The 21,666-nt window shown below is 39.6% G+C and overlaps 1 protein-coding gene across 10 annotated transcripts in view; it reads right to left on the bottom strand.

Moving 5' to 3' along the window:
* CNOT4 (CCR4-NOT transcription complex subunit 4) overlaps nucleotides 1–21,666 on the bottom strand; it is a 74,337-nt gene that overhangs the window by 28,502 nt on the left and 24,169 nt on the right. For 2 of the 10 annotated variants that reach the window (XM_084810134.1, XM_084810130.1), the window contains exons 3-11: nucleotides 20,756–20,953; nucleotides 18,727–18,813; nucleotides 17,242–17,343; nucleotides 16,841–16,966; nucleotides 13,486–13,610; nucleotides 10,121–10,276; nucleotides 4,752–4,809; nucleotides 2,914–3,163; nucleotides 567–1,064 (exon numbers count right to left, since the gene is read on the bottom strand). In XM_084810134.1, coding sequence (XP_084666260.1) covers nucleotides 567–1,064; nucleotides 2,914–3,163; nucleotides 4,752–4,809; nucleotides 10,121–10,276; nucleotides 13,486–13,610; nucleotides 16,841–16,966; nucleotides 17,242–17,343; nucleotides 18,727–18,813; nucleotides 20,756–20,953 — 1,600 coding nt within the window. The other 8 variants (XM_084810133.1, XM_084810128.1, XM_084810136.1 and 5 more) reach the window with 5 other exon arrangements.

A 21,666-nucleotide genomic window follows, 5' to 3' on the forward strand; every position in this document is an offset into this window, starting at 1 on the left:
TCTGAATGCAGATGGAAGATGGCTTCATCATATTGGATCATAAAACATTTTTTTACCATTTTAATTCAGTGGTTGTCACCAGCTCATCAACACTAGATTTCAGATACCATTTGGAAGATCCTATTGTCCAAAGGGTGGTGGAGAGAAAAGATATGGCTAGTGCTCAGCCTCCTTCTGCTCTGTACATCCTAAACCTCATGAATTGGGGGGCAAAGAGTCATCTTTTTTTTTAAAGTGCTAAAATGTAACCCACTTCTTGGGATAAGTAAACTATAAATTTAAAATAAAATCCACAGCATAACCAAGAACAATGGCATTGCAAAGTATAAATTCACTTCTGAAATAATTATTGGACATACGATACTCCACCTTCCTTATAAAGCTCATTATTACAAGGCTAAATGTCAAACTAAAACATTTATTTTCCAAAATGCAGAAGGACATGCTCCCAGCTTGAGAGTTACATTATCATTTTAGTACCAAGCATCATCTACCCCTTCACGCTTCTCTGGTTCAGAGAAGCTGAAGACATGACCCAAGTTCACTGGTTGCCTCAGTGCACTTACCTGCTATAGGGATCCCTCCTAGACCTGTGCTGTGTTGTGGTGGGAGGTTCAAGTCCAAAAAATTACTATTTGAAGGGGGATTTGCCGTGTGGTTCAAGTGCATGATGTTATTGCGTGGGAAGGCCATCCAAGGATAGCGAGCTGCTTGGCCTGGAAAACTGAAGGAGTTGTAAACTGCTCGATGCTGTTGAAACTGTGGGAACCTCTGTGGCAAGACTGAAAATGTGCTATTGAGAGAGTTGGCATTTGCGGGTGCAGCAGGATGCAGAAATCCAGAGCCTGACCCTTTGGCGGTTGTAGTGTGTGGGGAAGGGTTCTGGAGAGACGTGGGCGAGAGGGAGGGTTGGTCTTGGACCGACAGTTCCTTCTCGATCAGGTCTGCTAAGGCTTTGCGGGTGATATCAAATGGATCAAACCCCAAGTCATCTTCTTGCTGTTTGGAAGAACCAAATCCAAACGCCGCTTGCCAGTCTGTAGAGGAGGATACTGGGATGGTTTCTGTGGGATAAAAAAGGAAGTGAACTTGTGTAGCATTTTTTTCTTACAACTAACTTAGCTGAGTCAAAATATCAACCTATTAACCTTTCATTTCACAACCAATTTTTTTTTGTAACCTCAAAGTGAAGACAGCTTTGCATGTTGTGTCAAGGATATACCTGTAAAACATTTAGGATGCAATTCTAAACCCACTTACTAGAAGTAAGTCCCAATGAACATAGTGTGACTTGCTTCTAAGTAAAATGCATAGGATTACACTGTTAATATATACACCTAAAATTTTACACATGTCTGAGCAGGGAGCAGGGAGATGGGATTAGCTGTGACTCCCCTGTATGTACATGTATTTGCTGATGCACAGTATGTGAAGGGGATTCTAAAGGTAGACAGAACAAACAGTAAATTACCACAGAACTCTTCATTAGTAGTCAGCTATGAAGACAAGCTATACTTAATGTGTTTATTTCTATATTAGTCAACAGAAAAAGTAGTTAATCTAATTCAAAGGAAGCAGTGTGAACTCAGTGTTGTTTAGGTTCTAGTGGAGTATGGTTAACAAGGAAGCACTCTGGACTCAGCTACACTAACAAAGGAGCATCTTTTAACATTTTATATATTTCAAAAACAGGCTGCTGGTCTTTGGGCTGGATTCTGAGAACTGCAGGTAGAAGGAAACTCATGAAAGGGGGAGTTTCACACCCCAAAGAAAAAGATGTACTGCAGCAGAAAATTTATCCCAATCAGTTTGTATAACGCATCATTAATGGCTAGATAGCATCACTGATGCAATGAATATGGACTTGAGCACGCTCCAGGAGAGAGCGCAGGACAGGAAGACCTGGCGTGCTATGGTCCATGGGGTCACGAAGAGTCGGACACGACTGAACAACAAAAAAACATTTTCCCTCAATCATTTGAATTCGTTGATAACCATACCTATCTGTGTAGCTGTCTTTTGCCTTTGGTTTTTTTTTCCTCTTTGCATCTGATGAAGCAGCCAATGGCCCCGAAAGCATATGTCAAAATAAATTTGTTAGTCCTTAAGGTGTCACAAGACTGTTTTTGCTGCAACAGACTAACAAATTTCCCTCTGGAAATTTTCTAAAGCTGTAATTCATCCTATATTTGTGACCTTCAGACTTCCTCCCCCCTGCATTCCCCCTGTGCCCCCCGAAAGCAGCTTAGGAGAGTCAGGAGACTCTTTGGAACAGGGATGGGGCCAGTTGAGGGAACAGGGAAATTGCAAACAAATCCAGAAGAGGCACCTTGAGTTTCTCAGAATCCAGCCCTCTGGATTTCCCTTCCAGCTTCTGCAACATATGCAATAACACTTCTTCTATGAATTGTAGGAAGTTACTGGTTTTGCTGCATATATTATTTGCTGGAGGCTAAATAATTCTAAAAATGCCCTGCATAAAGAAACATAACTCCTTAAGAGTTTATACTAGCACTGTTTTATTGCCAGTGAAGAGATCTGTAGTGTATAAGTTAAATACGTAACTGCTTGCAATTTTAAGCAAAATGTATAGCTTAACCTTGATGCTTAGTAGAATCAGTGACTTCTTACATGCAAGCACAAAATGATAAATTTTATTCTAAGCAAGCATGGTTACATAAGATATGTTTAATTTATTTTGAGCACAATGTCTGCATTTCTTTTACCACCACCTATGAATTTATGGCAGTTCACCAAGAAAGCTTTTGCAGAAGAATAACCAAGGCCTTTATGAAGTAATTGTGACATCGTGTTTACAAGTTCTTTAAGTTTTAATTTCACTTACAAGTCTGAATGTACTATTTCAAGGTACAATATGCAAGACTTGATTAATTACTACTAGGTTCCACATACCTGATGTGAAGAGGCTCTGTGGCTCTGGTGCCATGGGCCAGTCATTGGAAGTCTGTGGGGAGCTGGGAAATGGGGGGAGTCCACTTGGAATTGGGTTGGGGTGCCGGAAGTTGTCCGAGAAGAGAGACTGTGACTCTGTTATAGCCCCTTCAAATGGAGACCGTGCACTGTGATTGGACGAACTGATGGGGATGACTGAATTGGATTTTGATAAGCCAGGTGGTGGTGAAGGTGTGTCACTATTTGATATCTAAGAGGAAAAAGCAAGACAAAACAAGACATTTTTCTAAAATACACTTTAGTTGTGCAGCTCAAAGGTCTTATACAAAACAGATGGTTAAATCAGCACCATATGAACTGGGCTTGCATGACATGCTAACCCATCATTGGTGACTGCCCACGATGGGTTAGCATGTTGTGCAAACCAGGACCATTCTCATCAGGGTGGGTTGTTTTTCCCAAACAGCCCACCTTGATAACCAATGATCTGCAGCAGGGGTTGTTTTACCCAGGATGAGCTGGCGTCTCATGCCAACCCATCATGGCAGTGAGCTGCTCGGCAACAGCATCAGAAACCCCTGCTGCTCTTGCCGAGCGGAGCCACAGTTGCCATTCGTAATTGCCAAGCTCAAATGGCACCCTGGAGGGACTATCACACCCCCCCTCGCTCCTGCCGATCCCTCCTTCCTGGCTCCGATCGCAATCTTGATCGGCGGAGCCTTTTAAAAAAGAATTCCCGGCCCATATGTGCACAAAACAGGACCAGGACAATTTTTTTCACACTTTCCCATGTCTGGGGAATGTGCACAAATGGTTTTAATTAAAAAAAATTGTGCACATTCCCTGAGCACAGGGAAACGTGAAAAGATTTCCCTGGTCCTGCTTTTGTGCACAAATTCCAATACAACCCTATCGAGCTGGTACACCATAGGATTGCACTGGAATTTAATGTGCCCCTTGCTGAAAATTGGCTGGGAAGGGGGAATCCAACCTGCCGCCATGGACCTTGTTGCCCAAAGGGTCAATGGTGGTGGTGGGGGCGTTGGATTCTCCCCACACACACACAGCGCTGATTTTTGGCAAGGGATGCATTTAAATTTCAATGCAACCCTATGGAGTGTCGGCGCCATAGGACTGCATTAGATATTGTGTAAAAAAATGGGACTGGGAAAACTTTTGCGCATTTCCCCTTGCTGGGGAACGTGTGCAAATGTTGTTGTTTTTTTAATTAAAAAATGCACACATTCCTTGGGCATGGGGAAGTGTGAAAAAGTTTTCCCAGTCCCATTTTTGTGCACAAACAGTACCAGGATATATTTTTTTAAGGGCTTTGATTGCAATCGGAGCCGGGAAGGGGGACTTGGTGGCAGACAAGTCAGGTCTGTTGCCAGGTCCCCTAGGATGCCAGCTGGAGGCCTGAGGGGGAGGGGGCAAACAAGCAAGGCGCTGCGAGCTGTTTGCCTGATCGTCTGGTGGATGCTCTAACTACGCACTATGGGTTGTTTTGCAAACCACCCACAGTGCATGGCTACTCACCCATCATGGGCTAGCGTGTCATGTGAATGTGCCCAAACACAAAGTTTCATTTTGTTTTAACACTATTTGGCAGTTACAAAAGTAGAAGTTTGGCAGTTACAAAAGCAGCAAGTATAACATTTGAATCCAGCAGCTATCTTATGTAGCTCACAGGTAGGTATATTTCTTATGGCACAGTGGCAGCCTGGCCATACTGCACCACACATTAGTCTTGTTGGAAATACAAAAGTATGAGCTTGACAGAATCATATGTATGAGCCATAGAGACCACAAAGAAGAAGCACTAGTTCTCAAATTCTTACCTGTTGTGAATTATCGCAGTTTCCTATACTGAGAGAATCTGAAGGTTTGTCGATAGGGCTAGAGAAAAAAAGAAAAACTCTTAGGCAAATGCAAAATATACAGCCTAAATCAATTTGATGGCTTGAACTGTAAGACTTAAAGTTAAAATATGTGAACTAGTTTATGGAGATTAAAGACCTTTAATCTATTGTTGACAATTCACTAGTTTGCTACTTATATTGTCTTGCACATTCTACTTGTTACTTCATGAAAGACTCAGTTTTCAAACATACTGCTCTTGACTGCACAAAAAACAAAACTGTCTGCACCCCACCTCTTATCAAAACCCACAATATATACTTATAATTAGAGATGTATTTATTACTTCAAGCATTTTTATTCCACCCTTCATCCAAAAAGGCTCCCAGAGTGGTTTACAGATCGATGATGATGATGATGGTGATGATGATGTCCTTTTACTTAGGCTTGCAGTCTTTGCGCTTGAGACTGATAGAGCTCAGAAAGCTCCCATACTCAGATTATGTACACCAAGTTTGGGGAGTAGGGAGAGAAAGGAAGGAGAGCAAAGAGGCAGGAAGAGTAAAAGAGCATTCCAAGCCTCCATTGAACAATTCACCACAGCAGAAAAGGTTTCCTTTTCCTCTGTGTCCTTTCTGTTTCGAGACAGTGCGAATACTGGAGCAATCTCTGTGACTTAAATGCAACAGGCAACAAAAGTGACGTTCTAGCCATTCATGAATCCAACTTACCTGTCAGAGAAAATTAGAAGAACATCGCAAGAGAAAGAGCCAGGGAAGGACAAGACCAGAGCTGAGTTGAGACCTCAACACAGAAAAACTAGGGGAAGAACGGATTGAGGAAGGAGTGGTAATAGTAGGACAAGGCGAGATACTAGATCAGGTGCTATCAAAAGCCAAGTGGGCGAGGGGGATCACACCAGACATGCATGCTGGAATGGGTGGTTCTGGCTGGGCTTAGGCTGCAAATGTATGTCCACACAGAGCTCTATCTGTAATTCTAAATAAAGCTACCATTTGAGACACTAAGACAAATCAACATGTCAACAACTGAACTGGATGACATGGCAGTTCAACTGAAGAATGGTAAATTGCTACCATCTTGTTGACAACTAAGTAGTAGGTGATGCAGTAAGTTACTAGACACCTATGGATGAAAAAGAAATGCAAATATTCAGAGAATATCACACTGCTTTCTTTGTGACTTGAAGACTGCATCTCAACATCACTAACGCCATATCTTGGTCACAGAGTTGTGCAAATGCATCCTTGTATTCCTTCATCCACAAAGCAATTTCACCAGTGACATTGAGTTTCGTCAGTGGCTCTATTATTAACTTGTAATGGGAAAAAGGATTTGGCTACTAAGACTTAGTTGGAGCGTACCTCTGTCAACAATGGTAGAGGAAGAGATTGAATTTAGGTGTACTTATCCAGTAGGACTGGACATGTGGAAATCTAAACACTAACAAAAGCTTTAAGATCTTTTACTATCATCTTCATAAGATCCATGTTAAATAAGCTGAACAGTCCCTGGTTTATAAAAACCTACTTTGGGAAAGAGCACCTGTCTCCATCTTACAGGGATAAACCAAGAGTTCAGACTTAGATAAGTTTAACAAAGAGATGCCTGCCAAGTATAACAACTGGCAGCCCTATCTTTAAACAGCAATTAGGGGAGGAGAAAACCTGCGAGAGATGCAAGTATCTTCAGATAGTACTATGTCAAATTTTGCTATGATTTCTCTAAAGCAGAAGCACCCCCTAATTCAAAGTCATAACACATGACAGCTCTTGAAATACAATGGAGAAAATGCTCCAGATAAATATGAAACTGACAATACAATGACACATGAGCTAACAGGAACTGATCACAGAAATTTCCTTGATGAGTATAGAATGGGTTTCAGAGTACTCCACTGAAGCATGCATATATGCACTTTTACAATACATTATATATTTTTGTTGTGTATATTACAACCCATTATATATTGGCATGTTAACAACACATTAAAAAAGCACTGGTTGATATTATCAGTGCAGCTTTTTTTGTTTTTTAGTGGGGTTTGGAAGAGAAGAGAGGAACTGAGCAATATCTATAACTGAGCTAATACTTTGGGCTTACCAAGAACAAATCAAGATACAAGCTTATTTAATAAAACACATCTTCATATAAAGGTAGTAGCAAGACCTGCAGAAGCATATCAGATTCAACAGCTCAAACAAACCTGCCTTTTCAACAGGTCTACAACAGTACAGCCAGTTTCCTCTCTTTTGAAATGTTTTCCACATCATACAAGCACAATAAAATCTAAAATCACACAAATTCAACTCCAATAAAAATGACAAAAGCAGAAAGGATATAATTATACTTTTATATCACACAGTTTAATACATATCATTTGGATTAGACTTAGTAACCAGATGAATTCTCATTATTTAACCAATACTCTTTCCTTTCCAAAAATGGAATTAGCCATTTCGACAGAGACTTGGATCTGTTCAGTCATTACTTGACCTCCAAGATTCTACCCACAGTGAGCATGCCTCAGGCTCTCTTCAGTCCTCTCCCTACAGGTAATTAGAGATGTGATCTGGGTAAATCCAGGGTTTTACAAGGAAAATGTGCAAAGGTGAGGTTGAGGGCTTGGGATACTGAAAAAGGTAGTCAAGAATCAAATGTCAGTGTTAAAATCTATTCGCCTAAGCTTCACTATGCATTTTGAATATATTTCTCTTCCATTTCCTTCAACTCGATCTAAATTCTTCAATTCTTGATTATTGAAAATAATTGCTTACAGCACTTTGGTTTCAGAGAAGTGAAATTTTAGCTACTTTAAATAAAACACATTCCTTAATTAGAAGTTTGGGAGTCCTCATGTAATAGATACAATTGGCAGTTTAACTGTAATGTCCATTTTGCTTCTTCCCTTTTGCTGACTTTAAAAAAAACTTATTCAAAGTACTCTTCTGTTTCTTTGCCTATATGTTTTGATGTTTAAAAAAAAAAACAGAAAAGGAGATTTGAACCCAAGAATAAAGGACAGGTTAGGTCAGTCATGCACTGGCTTTGTCCCAGTGACTGAGCACAAATGAGGTGAATCACTTATAGCTTCTAACACTGAGAACTGTAAGATGTGACATTGAATCTAGGGGAGGCCCTCAAACCTATAATGCTCCTTCCTGAACTCTTTCCACAATGAAGTCTAATTTTAAGTGTGAAAAGATGTGAAGTGTGTATAAGAAACAAATGTTTTGATGCTATAGGAATGGATAGCTAAGACTGTAGTCTTGGTTATCTCATTTGAATCTAGTAAGAGGGACAGGAAAGCAAGACAAAGAATTTCTACAAAGAATTAAAAGTGTGCCCTTTAAAAATAAACTTAAGGAGAAACAAAATCAGAAGTCAAATGACCACTACACTCCAGTCTAGTTTTTGTAGCTTTTGGAAGAATTCCACTCTTTCAAGCCCTTCTGACAAAGGAAAAAAAAATGGGACAGTCCTCCGCACACTTGCAGAATTATTATAAGCTTGCAGGTTGGAAGAGAGACATACAACAGTGTATAATGTTGTTTCAAACTATCAATTCTATATATTAAGAAGAGTATGGCGCAAAACTAGACAAAGAAGAATGTATTATTTCTATATGCCATAGATTATATAACACCCCAAGTCAATTGAAATGATTTGTTCAAACTGAATATTCAAGTATTGTTTTAATTTCTCACTTTAATATAAATCCTGCAGTCTTAATATAAATCCTTCAGGGGAATAGCTGTGTAACAGATGGTTGCCCAAATGTTCAAAACCCCTATGTTCTATAGAAGTAAACAGAGACTCAAATCTGACAGGTCAGTGGAAAAACGTCTCTGAAAATCTGGACAACTGGATAAGACCTATGACCAGGGGAAGTGCTGAATATGTTTTCAAAAGTACTATGCCAGCCCATCTCATGAATAAAACTAGTGACAGGCAAAGGCTGGAATCCAAAGAGTCCTGTGTAAGAGTGGAAAGTGCTTCCACTCCTGGAGGGGGGATTTCCAATTTTTCTTTCCAGTTCTAGCCATTTTGTGCTATGTTGAGCCCTGCTCTGATAGGCCTTCAGGAGCAGCTAGACGGTGGTCAGAGGATGAAGAGACTACAGTGGGGGCAAGTGAAAAAGCCTTATTCCATGTGTGGACCTTTGGATCCTGGCTAGTTTAATCTGTACTAGACACAGAGCATGCTGTATTAATAATGCTGTAATTAATAATACAGCATTAATAATGCTGTATTAATCTGAAATGGAAACTCTAAAGCAAACTACTTGCTTCTGAGCAGGACTACATTAAAACTTGGGCAAGGGGTTATAGGATGCCTTGTCAAATGAGCAAAGGTTCTTCCATCAGCGTTGTACTTCCAGAAGTGTTCAAACTTCATCACTAGAGATCAATGGAGATGTGAAGTATTTATTCAACGCTAGGGCAAGAATACAAGGCATTCATCTGGTTCCATTACTTCCTACTAAGTTTTTTAGGCTCAGTTCATGTGATACTGATGTGACACAGTAGTAATATCTGAACAGGAAACATCTGAGTCAAATAACTTATATGTCTGTTTTCCCCCACAACCTAGTACAAGTGTGCTGGGGGACTAGATCCTATGAAAGAAGTTTCCACATTGCAATGGCACACATTAAACAGACCGTAGAAGTGTTCCCAATTCAGCAGCATAATAGAAAGCAGCTTAGAAGTGCTATACAATATGTACATGTAAAAAGCTCCATAATTATACTTATGATGCAAAAGACTTCTTGCAGTTTTAAACACAAATCCAAAAAGTATTAGGAAAGGGAAAGGCTGATGTAAATCAGTCCAGTGTCATACTTGTGTAATACCAACATAATCTGGGTGAAGAGCAGAAAGTATTCAGATTTGCCATTCCAGTTCAAAGCATTCAACCAGTCAACTAAAGGCCTCCTAAAAAATGAGAGTTCCTACTATGCTGCATTTTTTTCTTGAAGAACACTACAAGTTGTTTGCTGAAGTAAAGCATGTGCTTTGCTAGAACACCGACCCAGAAGGTAACTGTTTAAAAATGGCTTGGCCTGTTCACAACCCTTACCTTTAATCAACACTTGTTAGCCGGATACAGACTTCTCCTGAACAAAAACTGCTCATTGTAAAACAATGTGCAGTCCCCACCACCCCAAATAGGTTTAGGCAGCACCTAGTGATTCAGGCCAACCTTTTTACTTTGTAACCTTATCAGAATTTGAATCCAGCTCTCCTGACAGAGGCTAGAGAATCATCCCTCCACATCAGTGAGAGAGAAAGAAAGCTAACTAAAGTATAAAAGGCAGCACAATTACCCGAAATCTGAATCTGGACCATCTGGAGTCATGTGTTCTGGGTCTGTGCCATTTTCTAAAATAGGAGGCGTTTTCCTGTGTTCCATTGTTAAGCCGTTGACTGATTTACTTGAACTCTGTAATGATGGCCAGGCATCTTTGTTATTACTGTTGGGTCTGGAAAGAGGTGAAAGTAAAAGAGAGTTCAAGTTATGGAGAAAGTCTTAAAATCGAAACACTGGGGAAATTATTCCTCATGCCATAAATGGTGCATAGGAATAAAGAAGCCTTCAGCACAAATGTTAGTGTCTGCAGTTAAGACTTTAGGAGAAAATATATATATTTTTATATGTATTAGGAGAAAAATATATATATATATATATATATATATATATATATTCTCCTAAGACTTTAGGAGAAAATATATATATATATATATATATATATATATATATATATATATATTGCACCAGAAGGTTTACACTTACATTTGTGCATCTTTAAAAATTTTAGGTGAATCTGACCACCAAGGTATGAGATTCTCAAAGCCTCCACTTCATCCCAGTGTTTTATGAACATTGTTACCACTGCTTTCCAGTTGATGTACGATATTCCTGCAGCGTCCTTAAGAATTTCCCTATGATGGCCTACATGATCCTTCAAAAATGTATCTCTGTGCCAGTTCTCACCGATTCTCACCACAGTTCTCACCAACTAAACTCACCGATATTACCTGGCTGTTGTTTCAAGCATTTATCCCAAAACTTTCCCAAAAAAATCACAATATAAACATTGCTCACTGAATAAGATTCTTCTGGTATGGAAGATTATGTAAAAGCCTGAATAAAAACATACTGATACAGCAAATTAGATTACAAAGTAGATTTTCCTGCTGGTTTTTATATGTATATATATTTCATATCCAACATAACTACAGAAATCCCTTTCTGCTCACTGGTCCCTTAGTTTTGAAAAGCACCATCCCTACAAAGAATGCAGCATATTTAGACCTATATTTTGGATGTGTTAAGAGATCTTGTTACACATCCTTATATCTTTTTGAAAGCAAATGTCTTGCCCTACCATTCATACCTTGCAATGTAACATTGATGGGTTCTCAAAATGGATCTGGAACAGATACACAAAACACTGCTTCCTAAAACTAAGCAAGGCATTGGTCTAAGAAAAAAATGTCATTATATTTAAGCTTTCACACGATTTCATTTTGCCTGTCCATGTGTTTCTGGATTAGTTCCTACATAAGTCAGTCAATGCAAGGAAGTAAAAATAGTTCCACTGCCAGTTCCATTTATCAAGTTCAAAATGAAGATCTCTCATGCAATTCTTATCTGCTTTCCTATTCTGCTATAAGCTCCACAACCATACGGAATATTCTTTTAAATTTTTCTCTTCTCCTCCAGGATGTAAGGTTGATAACTGAATTGGTTATTTCTGTACAACCATTCAAGTACTAAGGTATGTGTGAAATTGAAAATTAGTGAGAAATTCAGCCTTTGTCTACGGACCAATGGAAGACAGCTTCTGCTGAGACTTTTTCACAATACAGCAAGGATGAAAAAGAACATTTTGATGATATATTCTTTGGCAGCAGTACATTTTCTATTTTGAGTGCGGAAATAGAAAATCTTTATTTTCCACTTCGATGTCAGTCATTTCAGGAACAAAGCTGAACTCTAAGCTTAAGAACTAAAGTGAAACAGCCTCTCACTAAAAGAGTGGCAAATAGATGAGAATAGCAAGAACCTAACATGTCTAGCTGTTTGGGATCTTATAAAGTATGTCAGTGGAGATCTGACTAAGATAGCAAAGACAATTCAGACAACGCACATCGGTAAGAGTTTAACCAAGTCTCACTTTGTTGTGTGGTTGTGATAAAATGGTCATGTGTGCCCAGTTCACTGTTAGTCATTAAAGACATTCCCCCACTACCCCCAGCCTTGTAGTCATGAAGTCCTGGGTAAGTTCCAATTGTTGAGAGCCAGATTTGCAGCCATTTCAGAATACACTGCTTGCTTGCTGTTCCTTTTCTCTTATGGTGAGACTGCATCAGGTCTAAGACCACTCTGTTCATACAACTTTGTGAAAAAAATCGAGTTGAACCTTGCAGGACATTGGGTTTGTTTCAACAGTATTTCTCTCTCGAAGCAGACACTAACCAATAGTCAAGAGTATAACAAGAATGGATTTACCCAAATGAGATGTTCAAAAGACAAAATTGTGTTGATGCCCTGCCCTCTTAAATCAAGGTATTTGCAAGGGTATAAGGAGAAGGAAGACCTACACCCTATTTGATTCAGATTCTGCTCATAAAATTCTGATTTTACAAATACCTCTTCATTTCCTTTAGGAGATAATGGTAATCCAAAGTTTTACATTGGACAAAATTGTATAGAAGTTTAGGATCATGAGCAAGATTGGTCTTGAAAGCTGCTCTTGAAAAGTGTAAGGAAGCCTCTAAAAAAGACCTATTTCCTGGAAACCATTCATTTGCTAATGTCAGTACTTTGTGACGTTTATTTGCAGACAAATTATTTTCCCATTCATTCAGTTCAGTTTCTCTTTGACTTAATAGATGAAGAGATTTAGCTGGAGAAGATGGCAGTTCAATAACCATTTTAACTCAAGATACATCTTGCAAGCACAAAGCTACTTCAGCTTCTAAATATTAGCAGTGCTTCTGGCAATCAGTTAAGCATTTCCAGAAATAGGCCACTACCACTTAAAATTGTAACTGGAAAAATCTAGTTAAAAATAAGTAACTCAGCCACATCTTTTTCAACAGGCGTGTGTTAGCCTGTCAAATTCTTCACCCTACATATTAGCAGCCAACATACTGAAACGCAATGGACATGATTCAAATGAAGTTTGCATTAAGATTATCTTCATGATTCAGATGAGCCCTTTGTAACAGTCTCACCTTTCGGCAAGGCACTTTGTTCATATTAATGCGGTCCTGTACTTTAAATGAGTATGTTTAATATTTTGCACTTCCAATCTGAAGTTAGACCCTGCTGATTTCATAACAGTAGAAGCTGCACTAATCAAAACATCTAGTGAAACGTAAATGAACCAAGATTATGCCACCAAACCTTATCAGTGTGGGCATCAGTGTTGAGATGTTCTATTTTCACGATATATATACAGACGGGTGTAGAAGAAAAAGCTTTCCTTTAACAAAATACATGCACAGGTATCTGAAAGTGCTGCATACATCCATATGATAGGGAAATAATGCAAGGAGAAGTAAAACACTATGTGTGCTGGTTTAAGCAGTAAGGAGGTGAAGTAGAGTGCTGAGGAAGAGAAAAGGGGTTTTGATGGAAACTAAAAAGCACTGGCAGAGAACCTGTACTTACACATCATACCTCTGTAGTGAAGTCACTTTGTTCTTGTTCTTGTCAACTGCATTTGTAGACAACTGGAGGAAGTTGGGGTTTAACTTGTATAGTTCTTGGAGTAACTTCTGTTCATATTCCTGATGCTTGCCAGCCTGCAGTGAAAAAAAGTTATAATCTAATGTAACCTGGTAATTTAAGGCGAATGCTTCATTCCACAGCAAATTAGTTTCTCAGGTTCAAATAATACAAGTTCAGAATGGGAGGCCCATCTGTGCAATAAAAAAGTTATTTTAAGGTGTCCTAGTTCATGTTCCTCAAAATCACTAGAATCTGATAACTATATTGCCCTCTAATAGAAGTGTCACATTCCCTAATTGAAGTGAAAGTTTATCTCAGTACCATTTATGCCAATGATCAAATTGTATATGTGAACTCCAAAATGCCCATTTCAATTGCTAAAGTAAGCTATTCACAAAGTGTAGAAGTATGAGTTGTTTAAGTTTTAAAACTACTTTTAGCTGTAGCTATGTTATAATTTAACATGCTAACAAGTTTTCAAGTTAACACAGCTGAGCTCTGGACTTAATTTTGATTTGTTAGAAGGGCTTACCACTCAAGTTTTCAGGAATGAATTCTGAAATTTTCTGCAAGGATCCTTACATGAACTCTGGCTGATGTATTTACCAGATAATTTTTGTCCCCAATGTGCTTAATCTATCAAAATGCAAGGATGTTCAGTATAAACTCTTTAAATGGCAAACTCCACTTTGATTTATACCCTTTTGATCAAAGTTTAAGTACTAAAAACAATTTAACTTCCCTTGGGAACTTGTAATCTATAAGGACTAGCTTGAGAGTCATAGGGGTATGAAATATGCCCACCGCACTGCTTAGCATGGCATTATGTAAATTATCTACTTTTGCCTGATCCTGAGATTAAGACTTTAAATTGTGGTTTACTGATAACACCAGGTGGCTTACCATGTAAATGACATCCTTAGAGTGATGATCTGAGCAATTAGGTTCTGTGCTAGCACAAGAACCGTCTGTGCTAGCACAAGAACCTTCCAGAACCTTCTACTACCCTAGTCAGGGAGCCAATGCTCCTGACTCCTCCCTGAAGAGAGATTTGGTCTTTCTGGGGGATGGGGAAGCAAATTCCTCCTCAGTCCCTTCTGGCGAGTTGCAAGAGTAACAATTAACATGCAAGTGACACCAGCAGTGGAGAAAGCGATCTTTTCTCTTTTCTGTAGTCTTTGTGTGATCCCACAACTGGGGGACTGGCAACATACCTGGAGGCTGGTGCTGAGAACAACACAGAGAGCCACTGGAGAGCAGCTCTTCCAAAAGGCAACAACAGCACAAGCCTTCACATCAGAGGCATGATGTTTGATGAATGCGGATGGGGTAGCTCACAAGGCAGCTTTATAAAATTCTAACAGAGATACTCCCTGGAAATATGCTAAGGAGTACTCCCTTGAGGCAAATGTCTGTTGGTACATGTCTGTTGTTAGACTAACTGGTAATGACAGATATGAAAAAAACCACCCAATGAGAAGGTCATAACAGCCTTGTGCTACTCAACAGTCGTATAAAGCTAGAAAGCAAGGGCTTTACAGACATATAGGGTATGCAAAGTACACTCCTAGGCATCCTTGTATTCTAGAAATAAAACAGGCAGAGAACCCAGGTTAAGGGAAGGTCAAAGCATTCCGGTATACTTATGTTCCGTGAAGGAATGAAAAATAGTATGCACAGCCGACAACTGTCTACAAGCAGGAGAGCAAGAAAACTTCACCGAACATGGAACGTGACAGGTTGCCACAGCTATAGCTTCTAAAGGCACACTCATAAGCTGTGTAAGAACCAAGTAGGCCCTTTTACGGTAGATTAGCAAAACCATCACCAACCCCACAGGTCAATATAAAGAAATAGTTGAAACAGAACTTCAAGCAGAGATACAGGCCATATATCAAAGGTCTGAAACTGAACAGGACATGGAGACTAGATTGTAAGTAGTACCGAAAGCAGAGATTGTGAGCAACGGGTACCATAAAATCTTCAAGTGGAGAATTTATGTATATTTAAAAGAACCGACCAACTCTAAAAAAGTTTCACTTGGGATGTATCCTCCATGGCATAAGACCCTCCCTTGATCTTGGAAGAGAGTATCTAGATTATCTAGATTCTGTAAGAACATCCGTTACAGGTAAATAAGATGTATTATATCCTGGTGACTATCCTCAGCAATGCTGCTCCTGCAGAATCAGAAGAGAACTGAGAGAAAGATGCTTGTCCCACCTCTCAGAGCACTGAGACACCAAAATTCTCTGTCCAAGGGGACAGGTAGGAACATCAGCTCCCTGTCTAGAACGAGAAGGTTCTGCTGATGTGCAGAACCTCTGTGCAGGCACAGAGCCCAATTGTGGGACTGCACAGAGACCAAGAACAACTATCTGAAGTCTTACTTTCTAGATTAGTCCATGAGAAAAATGCATTTTAAGGCTCCTTGGGTGGTTAAAGTGACTTCAATTTATAATTATCTGCTCATTTTAATACATAGACTGGCTTCCTATTAGCTAATTTATTTATTTTTAAAAGACTAAATTAAGTCTAGAATGATTTTATGTTTATTGGTCCCTCTAAATTTGATCCATGTCAGATGAACAGCAACATTGCTGGGATAAATATTTAACAATATTGGGCTCAGTAATGCAAGGGAACCTACTGGCCTCAGTCAGAATCAGGGAACCTCCAACTCACAGGCTAGATCCAGCCACAGAGCATTTGGATTTGGCTCATGGCCCCCTCCTCATCCTGGCCCCCTGCAGTAATTAGGCTTAGAAAAAGATTCCATTCAAATGAACAAAAGCTTTTTCCCTAAGCCTAATTGCCATGCAGGATACCTAATTCTGGAGGTGGGAGGGAGGTGGCAGCTGGGGAGGAAAGAGTTTGCTACCATTCCCAAAAATCCTACTTCTCCCACAGCAATTAGTCTTAGGAAAAGGATAGCATTAACTGCTACTTTACCCAGCTCAAAATATTTATAGCACTTTTAACCCACACGTGTGCTCTGCAGTCTTTATTACATGTTCTATCAACCCAGTCCTGAGCCGCAGGTCACTATTATTCCCATTTTACCAACAAGGGACCGAGACTAAGACAGTGGGCCATTTGGATATTGCCATCCCGCCTTAACAAGCATGAAGCCAATGCACTCCCCTCCCCATATACCAGCTTCAATGCTTCCATCATGTTTTTTTTCAATCAAAATTCCCAGTTATGACTGAAACAGTTACTGTAGTTTAATGTCTGTTCACCAACTAGGAACTGAAACATGAGAAAAGTACGAGATTTGTGGTACAGGTTTCAACACACCTACCTGCATCTCTTCTTTTGTGAAACTGGCCGCTTCATCCCCTAGTTCATGTAGATACATACAGTCTGGTTTTGGACACTGCATGTTCTTCAGAAAGTAACTGCAGTATTTTGTGGTACCTAAAGATGCCTGATGTAAAACAAAACATGTCAGGAACTATGAAGGGCAAAAAATATATATACTGGAGAAGTGAACCTCCTTTCATAGTTGTCTTAAAACTCAGCTTCTGATTTCATGGTGTTCAGCTACGTATACTGGATAATCACTAACTACCAGAAGTCAAACACACAATCCTGGGATATCATGGTATATGACTATTACCCTATGCAGCTTATTCATTATTATTAGAGCCTTATTCTTATACAGCTCCAAATACTTCTAAAATACATATTAAGAAACATTACCTTAAGTGTTCTTCCATCTACCACCACATTATTGACACACTGTATGGCTCTGAGTGCATCTTCTGACCGGATGTAGGTTACATATGCACTTGCACTTGGACCCTAGGTTTTTAAAAAAGTTTTTCTTTAAGTTTACAAGTCAGTTCCTTAACTACTTTAAAATTATGTAAAGTTCAATGCTACATTATAGATTGAATTTATTCTAAGAGCTTTGGAAAAATATGTCTACAACATCATTCTACTTTTATTTCTGTGTGATATTTATATACCATGAAATATAATAAAATCCCTCAGCAGTAACTACAGTAATAATTACAGCTGCAATGTTTGATTAGTCAGTTACACTGACCTGTTTATAAAGGGGCCCCTGATTAATCAGACAGCAAACTTAAAAAAAAAAACACCCTTCATTGTAATACAAGTACTTCTAAAAAAGCCAGCTGGCATGCACCATCTTAAGAGGCCTTTCCCCCTCCCCTCACACACAGAAGATCATAAAACCCTTAAGACTATGTCTGCTGCAACCTGAATGCAAAACCTAAAAAAAAATAGTGTGTACACAACCTGTACAATTTAATAAGATATCTATAAAAATGCAAACAGCATAATTAAATACCCAAGAATCCTTATCATGCAATTAGATTCCCTTGTTTCCTTACAATTACATTAACTTTTTACCTGATCTTTGCTCCTCTACCCATTTTGAAGCCAACAATTCAAAGTAACACACACCTTTCCTACTATCAAATTTGAAGGAAAATTTACCTTCAAATTATACTTTGAGATGAGAGTGAATCTGAACATTGTTATGGCATTAGCATGTTTGGTCCACCAGATTAGAGTATAATCAACAGAGATGACTTCACTGCAGCACAATATATACCCACAAGTCAAAGAAACCAAGCATTTTGTGGAAAAACTGTGTGACAGATTTCCAGTATATTGACAACTGCACCAACAAAACAGCTGTGGCAAATTATGGGACACTACAGACTAAATAGGAGCACACACCTGAACAGATATACATGGAGAATACCTAAAGAGGTATCATTGGGTTATATCATATTAATTTCAATGGGTCTGCTCTAAGTAGGACTAACATTAGATACAAACCACTGTAAACGGAACAAATTAGAGAACCCAGATACATATCTGACAGGGAACATCACTTCAAGACATGTTCTACAGATAAGGATGTTCCAGAAAAATACAGAACAACCGGAATGACAGTGTTTACATTTACAGGACGCCCTTAATTCAGATTGCAAAATTCATATTTATTTTGTTGGTATTTTGGATTATAGAATTCATTAGACCCAATTATTAGTACATTCAAAGTAAAATATGGTAGCTGAACTATTATCTCAATTGTTTTGGCTTAGTAGGCTGACACTCAGTTGCCTACATTGATTCTACAGAAACTGCTGGAGTCCAGTTGAACATCCACCTCTTGCCCAGGACAAGTGGAAGATAAGAGTATCTTACCTGTGAGCCTGCGTATGATGTGCTGTTGTTGATGACAACTTTGTGTATTTTACCAAATTTCCCAAAATATTCTGGCCTTTTCAAAACCTGTATAGAAGATTAATTTAACTAATATAAAATATGAATAAGCAGCTCAGACAAAAGACACCACCATTTAAAAATCTACTTAAAACTATTTTTACTGGTTTTGAAAAATCTTTAACTGAAAAAAGGTAATATTGCTAGATGATTCTTTTTACTCCAGAAGCAAATTAACTATGCAAGACTGTAGCAAGTAGCAAATCCCAAAGGCAATAATAATCTGGAGAGATACTATTGTTCTACACATAGAAAAGCAGCTAATCATTTCAGCTAGCTCTTATCTTGGTCAATTTAGGCAGAGACCTAATTATCAAATGAATGTTCTCTGTTAGCTAGGGCAACAATTGGCATTGGGTACATCTAGAAACATATAATGTAAGTTCTTCCCCCTCCTGAAGTCTGGCAATATCATATATCTTCCTACTAATGGCTTTTGGCACGGAAAGGCAGAGTCTTAGCCAGGTGTCTGAAAATAGGAAATGATGGGGCGAAGTAAACTTCCTCAGGAAGGGCATTCCATAAGTTGGTGCCACAACTGAAAAGGCCCAACTGACCAGTCTCAGGTAGTCTTGTGATACCATTTTGCACCTACTGAAGTTTGTGGAATTTTTTTTTAAGAGCAGCCCCATTAAAATATGTTATATTAATACATGCTTTAGCAAACTTCAGATTGAATTATCATGACTAGGATTGTCTTTTCCAGGAAAGAGTGCAAATAGTGCATCAGCCAAAGCTGGCAAAAAGTGCTCCTAATCACCACCACCAGCAAAGCATTCAGAAGTTGTATCAGATCAAGGATCGCCCCAAAGGTAAGAACCTGCATCTTCAAGGAAGTGCAACCCCCTCCAAGAAAAGCTGTACACCTAACCTCAGATCAACTGGTTCCTCCCACCCCTACCCCAGGCAACAATATTTCTGTCTTATCAGGATTAAGTCTGTTTCCCCCCATCGAGACCCACATGGTCACCCAGACTTCAGTTCAGGGTTTCCACTGCTTCCCTATCATCTGGTGAAAGTGAGAGACAGAGACCAGTTTGTACAATTGAACAACCCACAGTTTATTAACCATGGTTTGGGGGGAGAATGTGTGGGAACAAGTGTGCTGACTCCTGACCACTCACCTGCTTCCGATGCGCTAAACAGCTCAGGGGCACTCATGGTTTATAACCATGGGTTCTAATTCTGGGTTGTTTCTCCCTCAAAAACCCAGAGCTCCAGGTTTGCACGTCACGGAGAACAACTCAGGGACAGGGTGTCCCTGGGTTGTTTTGCACACTAGAAATGGGCAAGCGGTCAAGAGCCAGATGCTTGCTCACTCCCATGCTCTCCCCAACAACCCACGGTTAACAAACTGTGAATTAATTGTGCGAACTAGGTGAATGTTGGTTATTTTCAGTTTACTGATATCAGTTCAATCCAGATCTCTGCACAATGTCACCCAGCAGTTTCATGTAGACATTAAGCAGCATGGAGGACAGGAAGGTACCCTGCAGCATCTGATAAGCTAATGGCCACAGGGCAAGCTAGTAATGTCCTGGCACCGCCTTATGAAATCTAGGCTCCAGGAAAGACCAAAATGAACCGTGCATCCCAGCCTTACAAATGATATCATGGCTGATGGTCCTGATCACTGCTAAGGGTGTTGGGCTGGGAGCTGGAAGATCCGGGTTCTAGTCCCCACTTGGCCATGGAAGCTCACTGGGTGACTTTGGGCCAGTCACACACTCTCAGCCCAACCTACCTCACAGGGTTGCTGTTGTGAGGATAAAATGGAGAGGAGGAGGATAATGTAAGCCGCCTTGGGTTCCTTGCAAGAGAGAAAAAGGCGGGATATAAATGCAATAAATAAACCCATCTGAACAGAGCTCATTTGGCAACCATACTGACTACAACAATGTTTAGAATACATTTGCTGGGTACAGACAGCACAGCTCTGGCAAGTGTTTACCTCTGGATCTGCTAGGCGCTGGGATAAGCCTACTACAAAGACAAGATTCTTCTGTACAACCCGCACACTGGCCAGATGTTTACGATTCTCTGATATCTTCTGTTTTCTCTCATTTTGCTTCTGTTTCTTTTCATTTTTTATCCTTTGCAGCTCTTCTTGGGAGAGTGGTTTATACACTGCTGGATCTTCTGGATATGGCTGATTTAAACAAAATTTTTTAGGTAAGTCTCCAAGAACCAGAAGTGGAATTGACTTTGCTAGGGAAACAACTGGGTTGGATCGAACTTTAGGCATGTTCAACTGGACTAGGAGAAGCAGATTTTTCCACCACTCCTCACAGCAACTCTGCTCATGGAAGATACCTCAGCTGATTTTCAGAAATCTCCCTTCTCCCTCCACCACAACACACCACATTCAGCAGGGTGCCCCGATCCTGTGTCACATTGGGGGGGGGGCTGCTATGGGGAGGAGGAGGCAGAGAAATCTGTTTCTGTAAGCTCAGTTGCACACTCCTAAAGATGGATCTAACTCATGGTTTATGATGCTAGGGAAAAAATGAATTGGTCCTATTCTACCACATTAATACTTTCAACCATTCTGTTCCCTAAACCAAACCTTTTCTGTTGATGCAAATTACTGCTTGAGCATTTAGTTGTGACCCCTCCCATCAAGAATCAATTTTTAGAAGTAATCAGCTTTACCACTGAACCAAGAATTCTGAAGAAAAAGCTCCTCAGTTCTGTGATTGGTTTAGATTATACAGGTAATGGAATTTGTCCTTATTTCTCTGGAATTACAGTAAGACAAGATGGGACCGTGGGGTGCAATAGTTGCATAGAAGCACAGACAGAATCGTGGTGTGTATGAAGGAATTCAGGAAGACGCAATCCCACCATTTGGCCACTGTACAG

This window comes from Heloderma suspectum, chromosome 7, assembly GCF_057233095.1.
Source record: "Heloderma suspectum isolate Gila_16-S chromosome 7, 16-S_ref, whole genome shotgun sequence".
Taxonomy (NCBI): domain Eukaryota; kingdom Metazoa; phylum Chordata; class Lepidosauria; order Squamata; family Helodermatidae; genus Heloderma; species Heloderma suspectum.